This window comes from Pteropus vampyrus, unplaced genomic scaffold (genome assembly GCF_000151845.1).
Source record: "Pteropus vampyrus isolate Shadow unplaced genomic scaffold, Pvam_2.0 Scaffold11, whole genome shotgun sequence".
In the NCBI taxonomy this organism is placed as follows: Eukaryota; Metazoa; Chordata; class Mammalia; order Chiroptera; family Pteropodidae; genus Pteropus; species Pteropus vampyrus.
Genome location: NW_011888792.1, coordinates 1,232,281 through 1,242,293, shown reverse-complemented (window position 1 = coordinate 1,242,293; position 10,013 = coordinate 1,232,281). Strand labels below are relative to the sequence as shown.

The following is a 10,013-nucleotide window of genomic DNA, read 5'->3' as shown; positions in this document are numbered from 1 at the left end:
TTCTACAAACCAGGACCCAGGTTCTCACCTGGAACCGAGTCTGCTGGCACTCTGATCTTGGACTCCAGAACTGAGAGAAATAAATGTTGTTTAAGACACCCAGTTTGTGATCTTTGTTATATCAGCCTGAGCTGACCAAGACAGTGACCTAATTGTCCAGGGTCCTCTCCCTTTCAGAACTGGATCCAGAATAATTTGAGGGACAATGTCAAAGAATATTCTGGCCACAAGCCAGTCTTCATTCTTCCTCTTAATATCAACTTACTCTCCCTACGCAGGTAAATGTACAATTAGAAGAATTTGGTATTTGAAAACAAATGAATAGTAGTTGAGAATAAAATTGTACAAAGTAACCAACTTAAGAAAAGTAGACCCCAGATCCTGGAACAGAAAAAGATTTTTGAGAAAATGATTTCTGCAAACCTGCTTACCTTTGTTTAAGCGTCCCATCACAGTAAATTCAAAATATTTGCTGTTGTCAGTTGAAGAGTAAAGGCCAAAGATGGTGGCTGAATTTTTAGTCTGCAGCTTGAAGGTGGAGATCACATAGAGCTCTGTCAGTGTGGGGTCTGTCAGGATTGGCTGCAGAGCGCCTGGGTTCAGCCTCTGGCTAGCGGATGGGAGGAGGTCAAAGACTGGAGAGAATGGAGAGAAAAAGATAATCAGTGAAAGATTTAACTTTGGGGCAAAGTTAAATTGGCCCCCTTCAAAAAAGGGGGCCAATTTAAAAGTAAGCTGTGAAATAATGCAAACTAATGTATAATCATTTTTCCACATTGTCAAACTCCCCAGTTCTTTCTTACCACTCTTATGGTGGCTGGACATTTGAACCTGAAGAAATAGATATAGTACAATATTTATCACTAGATTATAGCCCCCAAGAGAAAGCTAAGTTTGCAAACCTAAAATTGCATTTGGTTGAAGAAGTGGCTCTGAAGATGCCCTCTGGGAAAACAGCGAAGGCTCAAAATACAAAAGGAATGGGTGAGAGCATCCAAGTCAATGTTTTTATGTCCCCAAGTTGTGAATTTCTGGGGTCTTTGCATATCCTGGACCAGAGCCAATTGTATTTTCCTGATCAGTGATAAATGGCACAGGAATGCAGCAGAAAGCATGGATGTGGTGGGAGATGAAGGGTCAAAATGATTTGGTCCTTTTGAGACCTCAGTATTTCCTTTGAGCATTTACAGTTCTCCAATATTTGTATTAAAAAAAAAAACAAAACCAAAAAACCCAATGCAGAAACAATGTGGTCTCTATTTCTTTACTGTAACCTGACAGAGTTGGTGTACAAAAACTAGAATCTACATTTGTATAAATTGCTTACGATCAAGCCTGCAGCACTTTCTCTCCAGCTCTGTAATATTTAAGAAAGCTATGAGAGAGTACATCTAGAGTTGTAGATGAGTACATCTAGAGATGTAGAGAGTTCATCTAGAGTACATCTAGAGTTAAAAGGCAATAGCCAAGTTTGGGTCATACTCACTAGAAGTTACTTAGTGTTACAGAAATATTGTTTGAACAGTTATACAACCTGCAGAAACTTTAGCCTCTAGAGCTATCTCCTGGATACAATAATCTGGTTACTAGAAGTATAGTATTCATAATTTATCAAGTGCTCTTAAAAATCAATAAGCATCCTTATAGAAAAATGAGCAAAGAACATGAAACAGAAATTTATAGAAAAAGTTACAATGGCAAATAAGTATACATATAAATATTCATATGCTTAAGTAATGAAAGAATTGCTAACTTAAATAAGGTATTTTCACAATCATATTGAAAAACAGTATAATAATACCTAACTCTTGGTGACGGTTCATGGAAACGGAAACTCATCTATTGGTGGGTAAGATTTAAACTAGTATAAACATTTTGAAGACAGTTTAAATAACAGTATCAAAGGCCCTAAGACAAGCGTGCTTTTGATTTAGCAATTCTATTTACAGGAATGTCTCCTAAGGAAATAATGAATAGCATGGTAAATTATTTAGGTAGAAAGAGACTCGCCACCAGTGGTAATTCTAAAATTTCTTTTTAGTTAGGAATTATGTCAAAATCTAATTGAAAGAGGTGGGAAACCTGAAGCTCTGCTGGCAGAGCACTTTGTTATGAAAACAGAATGTCCTTAGCAGAGAAAGAAGGGTTTGACAGAGATTAAGAGGATTTTAGCCACCCTAAGCCTTTCTGTGGCACTGCAATTGTTCAACAAATTATGATTTATACCGTCAAAACACTGGAAACAACTTATATTAGATTCCTGGATAAATGCATTTTGGTCCTTCCAAAAAGTGGAATACTACTTGTTAAAAAGGGTAATGTGGCTGAATACAGATATGGAAAGATGTTCATGATACAGTAAGTGGACAAAAAAATCATAAAACTATGTAACGGGATACCACTTGAAATATATATTTGCATAGAAAAATATTTGAAAGCCAACATAACAAAATGCTAACCTGAACAGTAGCTACCTCTGGCTTGGATAATTATAAATTTTTAAAATTTCTTTTGCTTATCCAATTCCTTTTATTTATTTTTTTAACAATAAACAGGTATTGCTTTTGTAATATAAAATAAAAATAATAAAACAGGCAAAAACCTAGTTACTCAAGAATGCCTACTCTTTTTAAAAGACAATCTGTCTTCATATTGAATCTGTATTGTTTCTTTCACGTGTACCAAGGAGCTTGTAAAATAACGAATTTACTATTAGGAGTGTTGGAAAACAATATCTCTTATGTTCCTAGTAGCACCCCACATTCCCCAAACATGAAGACTGCTTGCTGCTTACTGTACTTCAAAAGAGTAATAGAATTTTTAAAGTTCCAGAGAATTGGAAATTCCATTAGCGAGGGCAAAAGGAAATAAGGCAATATATTTAAAAGTTCCATTCAGGACAAAGCATCTTTAGAAAAAAAAAAAAATGTGTCTTTAAGGTATGGGAACTGCTTTCAAAACTAAACTTAAGAATTCCTGATTCTTGCTTTGACTAAGATCACTTCCATAATTTAGCTGAAGCTAAATTTACCATGCTTCCATCTACATGGCTCTTCTAATCCACTGGCTTCTCTCCCAAGAGGCAGAGTTGGGATTAGTTAGTAATGAGTTTGGGGAATGTTTTGAAAAGGAAATGAGCCACTACAATTTTCTATTAATGTTATTACATTTTAGTAATAGCGCCAGGACTTAAGCACAACCTTCTAGTATTAGAGGTGAAATTACCAGCAAGGCTAGCTCAGAGAAGAAAGGAGATAGCAAATTATCTAATTGAGCTGATAATTGCAGGAGTAATTCACTCAATAACAGTATCTATCGGAAACTTGACTTAATCAGATGGTCTATAGCAACTATATTAACCAGATAATTTAGGTAGTATGGCCTGATTTCAAGTCTCTATGAAACAGGTAGCTTTAAGGAGAAGCAAAATCCATACCAGTAGCATACTAGGACATTGTGTGTTCAAATGTCACAAATTCATATAACACAAAATACTACACCTATAAATTTAAACTTGCCAAATAATGTCTGCAATTAGAAAACTTTTGAATTATATTAAAAAGCTTCCTTTCTGACACAAGTGGCAACAAAAGTAAATAGGTGGGACTACATCAAACTAAAAAGCTTCTGCACAGCAAAGGAAACCATCAAAAATATGAAAAGGCAACCTATTAAATGGGAGAAAATATTTGCAAATCATATATCTGACATATATATCCAGAAGTATATAAAAAACTCATACAACTCAATAGCAAAAAAAAAAAAAAGAAAAAAGAAAAAAAGAAAAAAAAAAACCCAAACAATCCAATTTAAAAATGGGCAGAAAACCTGGATATTTTTTCCAAAGAAGACTTACAGATGGCTAATGGATTCATGTGAAGATGCTCACCATCATTAATCAAGTGCAAATCAAAACCACAATGAGCTATCACTTCACACCCTTAGAATAGCTCATTAAAAAGATAAGAAACACCAAGAGTTGGTAAGGATGTGGAGAAAAGGGAACTGTTATGCACTGCTGGTGGAAATGTAAATTGGTACAGCCACTATGGAAAAAGTATGGAGGTTCTTCAAAAAATTAAAAATGGAACTACCATATGATCCAGCAATTCCACATCTAGGTATTTATCAAAAAACAAACACAAAAACACTAACTTGAAAAGATATATGTACCCCCATGTTCATTGCAGCATTATTTACATTAGCCAAGATATGGAAACACCTGAAGTGTCCATAGATGGATGGATAAATATGATATACACACAATGGAATACTGAGTCATTAAAAGGATGAAATCTTCCCATTTGTGACAACATGAATGGAACTTGATGGCATTATGCTAAGTGAAATAAGTCGGAGAAAGACAAATACTGATGATCTCAGTTATATGTGGAATCTAAAAAAATTTAAAACTAAGCTTACAGATACAGAGAACAGGATGGTGGTTGCCAGACGTGGAGGTTGGGAGGATGGGTGAAATTGGTGAAGGAGGTCAAAAGATAAACTTTCAGTTATAAAATAAGACATGGGGATGTGATGTACAGCATGACTATAGTGAATAATACTGTATTACATGTTTGAAAGTTGCTAAGAGTATATCTAAAAGTTTTCATCACAAGAAAAAACATTTTTGTAACTATGTATGCTCGTGGATGTTAGACTTATTGTGGTGATCATTTTGCAATAAATACAATTATGGAATCATGTACACCTGAAACTGATATAATGTAACGTCAATACTTCAATGAAAAAAAGCTTCCTTTACCTTTCTAGAAGCAAAGTCACAATGAATAAATATTACAGACTACAACATTTCAAATATATCAGCCCAAATTAAAAGCAGTACAGTATCCCCTGAAACCACAGTTCTGGTTGCCTGGTCTGGAATAAAAATGACTTATTTGGTGAAATACAAAGTTTAAATAGGTGATTACTGCAATGGGAGGGGAAGGGACTTGAGATCACCCTCACAGACATTCTTCATTCTGGCTTTATGAGGAATAACTTTTACTTCAAGTTGTGTGTCTCTTCCAGCTTATTTCCTTAGTAATAAATCAACCTTCGCACCAATTTCAAACAGATGAAGGTCATCACTGGATAACCACTTAGAGCCCTAAGATCTTTTCTCACTTAAATAATTTCTTCCTTTTGGTCTTTACAAAAAATTCTGTTTAAGCTTAAGTGCTTCCTGCCTCACGGTTATTTTCGTCCCAGAATCACAAAGGGGTTTGAGGCTTATCCAGGTGTCTTTTCAATCACTGTATTTGTCGAATTTTTACCTCTTCGTAGAGAAGAAAGACAGATTTCTCAGCCCTTCCTGTTTTATTTATCTCAGGGATCAAGAGATCAATCCAACTCGCAGAGGAGGCTTTGGGGTTCGAGCAAAGTCAGAGCAGTAAAAGGCGAGTGGCAGGGCGAATAGGGTAAAGCTGCGCCTTTCTTGGGGATGTCAGTCTCAGCCTATGAAGGCAAACGGCGCTCCCACCGCGTCGTTTTAGGGGGCAAGAAGAATTTAGGGGGCAAGGGGAGGGGCGGACAGAGCCGAAACGGACAGAACCCAGGTTTCACCCTACTTCAGACCGGGCGTGTTAGAGGTCCAGGGCCGTGTAGTCAGCTTTGAAGTAAACCCGTGTCTTTGCATAGACTGAAAAGTTTTGCATTCCTCAAACTATTGGTTAGGGAACTGGTCTCAATGCTGGATAATCGAGTCTCAGAAATTCTGTACTCTAATCACAGCTTCCAATCACAGTATGCTGACTTGCGCCCCAGAGGGACAGAGAGGTGCCGAGCGAGGCCGCAGGAGCCAATGGCGCGCGGAGCTGGTCCCCCTACTCGGCCCAGGGAAGCGCGGACGGCTGGCTCCGAGAACGAGGGGCCCGGGGCCCGTCGCCCCCGCCGCAGCTCGAGCCCACTTACCCTGGGGAGTGGCCTGGGCCCCGGCAACCAGCCACGGCTGCAGGGCCAGGTGCAACAGGAGGAAGGCGGCTCTGCTCGGGGCCAGCATGTTGGCTCTCCCTGCTCCCCGCGGGCGCCCGCGAGCGACGACGGCGTCGGTCCTGCCTTAGTGCCCCCCGGCGGCGCGCTGGGTCGGGATAGGGCCCCGGGCGGGAAGCGCAGGTGAAGGGTGCGTGGCGCGGGGAAGCCGCGGGCTCAGCGTCCTCGGCTGCCGTCGGGGTGGCGCTCGCGTCCTGGCGCAGCGCAGACCTGGTGCGCTAGCGGCTAGGCGGGGGAGGCCACAGGCTGAGAGGCCACGACTGGCGCTTTATGGCCCGGCGGGCCCCGGGGCGGGGGAGGGCCGAGGCCGGGGCGGCCCCTTTGGCTGGGATCCCCTTTTTGCTGGGAAGATTGGAGGCAGCGGAGAGGGAGGCTTGAGTGTGGGGACGCGCAGGAGCCTCGGACCCCACCCAGTCCTCGGGTGGGCGTGGAGGCGGGCGGGGACGGCGAAGGGTCTTAGGAGGGAAAAGAGAGGCGGGGCAGCAGGGGGCTAGTGAGAAAGTGAGGACTATGCGAGAGGCGCAAAGGAGGACAGGGTGGAGATGAAGGAGAAGAAAGAGGCGAAAAGAGGAAGAAAGTGACCCTGACCTGCTAGCTTTGGCACCGCCAGTTCTCCCTCGCCCCACAACCTGGTACTCCTTTAGTTTTAGAAAAAGGACATCGTTTGGACAGGCTTTTAACGCCCATTTTGGGTTCCCTTCTGAAGGAATGCGGAGGCTCTCCAGGAACGTCACCCCCGTAAATTGGTCCAGAGAGCCATTGGTTTCCTTCATTACGTCAAGCTTTTCTTGAATATCTCAAATGTTGAATATTTTTCCATCAAGTTTTGAGACATAAACAATGAACGTTTGAAAGCTTTTATGTTTTTAATGGAAATAAAACACATCTCAAGGAATCCATCCGGACAGAGCCATTTATAGGAGAGTGGTGCTTTATGGAGAATTTATTTTCAATTAATTTCAACTCAGTTTTTGTCTGCTCACTTCTGTTCAGCACTCCCAAAATATCCCGTGTGACTGTTTGAAGGTATGGGAGTAGGACATGAAAAAGAGGGAAAGAACATAAGGAATTAGTTTTCCTCCTGGCAAAGTCCCCTAAAGATAATGTGGATTAACTAGAAGAAAAAAATAGTTCAGAACAGCGGCAAACTTTCCCCTCTGAAACAATCTTGCCTAATGGAAGAGATTCAGCAAAGTATTTTTATCTTCATCTTTATGTCTCAAAGAATTTCTCTCAAAGTTTAAGAAGCTTATTCCCAAACTGTGCTACAGTAACCTCTCACCAATGATGATTCCATTTACAGCTAATGACTTGGAGATTTACGAGCTATCTTTCCAACTCTCTTCCATTTGAGGTCTAATATAGTTCTAATCCAGGCTTCATTTAATGCCGCATTACACTAAAGTCACTGTATGTAGCGGGGCATCATATATCTACATATGAGAGAGGACTGAAGAGACAGAGGGTGTACATATTTCTAGCGTGACCATGTAATTTACTTAGACAGAAGGACTTTAGCAGAAGTGCCACCAGCAGAAGCTTAAAAAGTGCTTGTGCGACTGGGCTTAATTCTTCTTGCACTTCTGCCTTTGCCATGGCTATGCTAGCCTGTTGGGGAATGAGAGACATGGAGCAGAGCTGGGTCACCAGAGTCACACAGGCAGAACTGCCTGGGATCAGCTGACAGCTGACTTAGATAGGTGAGTTCAGGCAAGATCAGCAGAGTTATTTCGGTTACTCCAGACAAGTGAGCAATAAACATTTATTTTTGTATGCCATTAAGATTTTGGGGTTTTGTTATTTAATATTATTGTAGCAATAGATAACTGATATACTAGGTTTCCTTCCATTTCTAACTATTGTAATACAGAGTATGACACCATTTTTGATGTTTGCTGACAGCTTTCAAGCTTTGCCACACCCCTTGCATCGGTCCCAAATCTGACCAAGCTGATAGCCTACTGTGCTCCTTCCTTTGGTGCCTGCAGGATGTTCAAACTGTGTGATCCACAGGCCATGCAGAGGAACCCTCATCCCAGCTCCAACCCCTAACCGCCATAAAAACCCCAAAGCCATTCTCCTTTCCCTGATCTCTCAAGCCATTTTCAGACCATCCTGTTCTCTCCAGAAATCTTCATCATATGAGTTAAAAAACCTTTCCAAACCCTTTTGCTGCATGTGTGGCATCATCATCAATCTTGACATTCACACCCAGTTCTGGGTATGGGGATACCCATCCTGCTCCTATTCCTTCTGTTCTTGAGAAGTGGGAGAAGTTACTCATATTACACACTGCTATTTTGGCACAACTAGATAGAAGTTTTACACATATTTGTTAATTGATATTTATATAAAGTTATCATTTGTCAAGTTTTCCATTGGAATTCTTGAAGAGAATAGAAATGGAAAATAATAACTAATATTTAAAAATGGTTTAAAGAAAATATGGCTTACACTCTAATGTTTCATGACAACGCCACAGTGCTGAAAATGTAGATTTGGGGCTACTATTTAGTTTAGTGTTAATAACAAAGGAAAGTGCTAAATAAAGTGACAGGAAAATAGCTTCTCTAGCAACTAGTTAGCACGAATAAGGGCCAAGTAAATGAAACAAGGGGACTTTTGCTTATGTGCAATTAAAAGTAAAAACTTTTTTCAGAATTTAAGCAATATTTTGCTTTAGCAATAAGGCACTGAAGATTAGTGAAGCAAGAAAAGTGTATAATCACTCAATTTCAGTCTCACTAAAGGTCAAGTGGACTATTTAAAAACTCTCATTAAGCTTCTTTAATATACTTTATTAAATAGTATGTAAAAATTCCTTAGAAAAATAACCAGAAATGTAATTGTGAGAACATTAATTAAAATTAATAATTATGTCTACCAAACTAGAAGTCCAGGGAGAGTTTTGACAACTATCAATTTTTAAAGTAACTGCTCTCCTTCACTAAACAATACATTAATCCATCCGCATGGTGGTTCCTGCAATGTCTAGTGATAACAATGATTATTGTGCCAGAAAAATCCCCAGCTTGGTACCAGATGTCTAAATGTATTTGCTAAAGAAATATGATGCGTCTATGGCCATGCCACCCTGAACACGCCTGATCCCGTCTGATCTAGGAAGCTAAGCAGGGTCATGCCTGGTTAGTACTTGGATGGGAGACCACCTAGGAAGACCAGGTGCTATAGGCGTAAAAAATTTAAAAAAAAAATAAGGGATTGTAAGCTGACAGGGTTCTTGCAATCTGTGAGGTCAACCAAGGGTTGCCTTGCCTAAAATAAAATAAAGAAATATGATACAGAGTTCAATGAAATAATAAAATATAAAGCAAACTTGTGAAATATGCTAAAATTCTATTTATTTGGGTAAAAGGAGTTTAGAATTTGGGTTAATTTGATTTGAATTGGATTGAAGTTCATCTATGAGGAAAAAATGTTTGTAAGTAAATGAATAATATTACTTGAATTCCTAGAGAGCATGTTTAACCTAAGTAAAAGAACTAACACATGAAGGATTTTAGTAGTTAACTGTCAACAGGAAAATTGGTACTGCTAATTACAAATGAGTCTTAACACATTCATAAAGCAGCTTGGCTAGATATATGCAGTTTTTTCCAACTCTAAATTTAAAAATTATGTGGGTTTGCTATCCAATCGTTGACAAAAGTATTGTGTTAGAAAGCATATATTTGCTTATCAGGCATAAGATCTTAGAGTTTTTAAATTATTAATGTAATCGGTTACTTAACAAATAATTACTGTGTGTCCATTTATGTTCATTCAACAAATATTTATTGAGTCTTCTAGAATATGCCTAGCACTGTGTTAGACAATGGATATACAAAGATGAATGAGACACATTTCTTGTTCTCCAGCTCATAGTCTACCCAAACAGATGATATAAACAATATGATAAAGGCTGTAATAGACATGCGTCGTAAGAAATAAGGAACTGCTAAAGAGAAAGCACTTTGTAGTTAGAGTTAGAAAAGTCTTCCTAGAACAGCTGGCTTTTT

The 10,013-nt window shown here is 39.3% G+C and overlaps 1 protein-coding gene and 1 pseudogene across 1 annotated transcript in view; one reads left to right on the top strand and one right to left on the bottom strand.

Moving 5' to 3' along the window:
- THBS4 (thrombospondin 4) overlaps positions 1 to 6,055 on the bottom strand; it is a 46,764-nt gene extending 40,709 nt beyond the window's left edge. The window contains exons 1-2 of the mRNA XM_011377432.1: positions 5,917 to 6,055; positions 432 to 635 (exon numbers count right to left, since the gene is read on the bottom strand). Coding sequence (XP_011375734.1) covers positions 432 to 635; positions 5,917 to 6,004 — 292 coding nt within the window. The 5' untranslated portion in view covers positions 6,005 to 6,055. The remainder of the gene's footprint in view (positions 1 to 431; positions 636 to 5,916) is intronic.
- Positions 6,056 to 9,070: 3,015 nt separating this feature from the next.
- Positions 9,071 to 9,189, top strand: LOC111732173 (annotated as a pseudogene).
- The last annotated feature ends 824 nt before the right edge of the window (positions 9,190 to 10,013 follow it).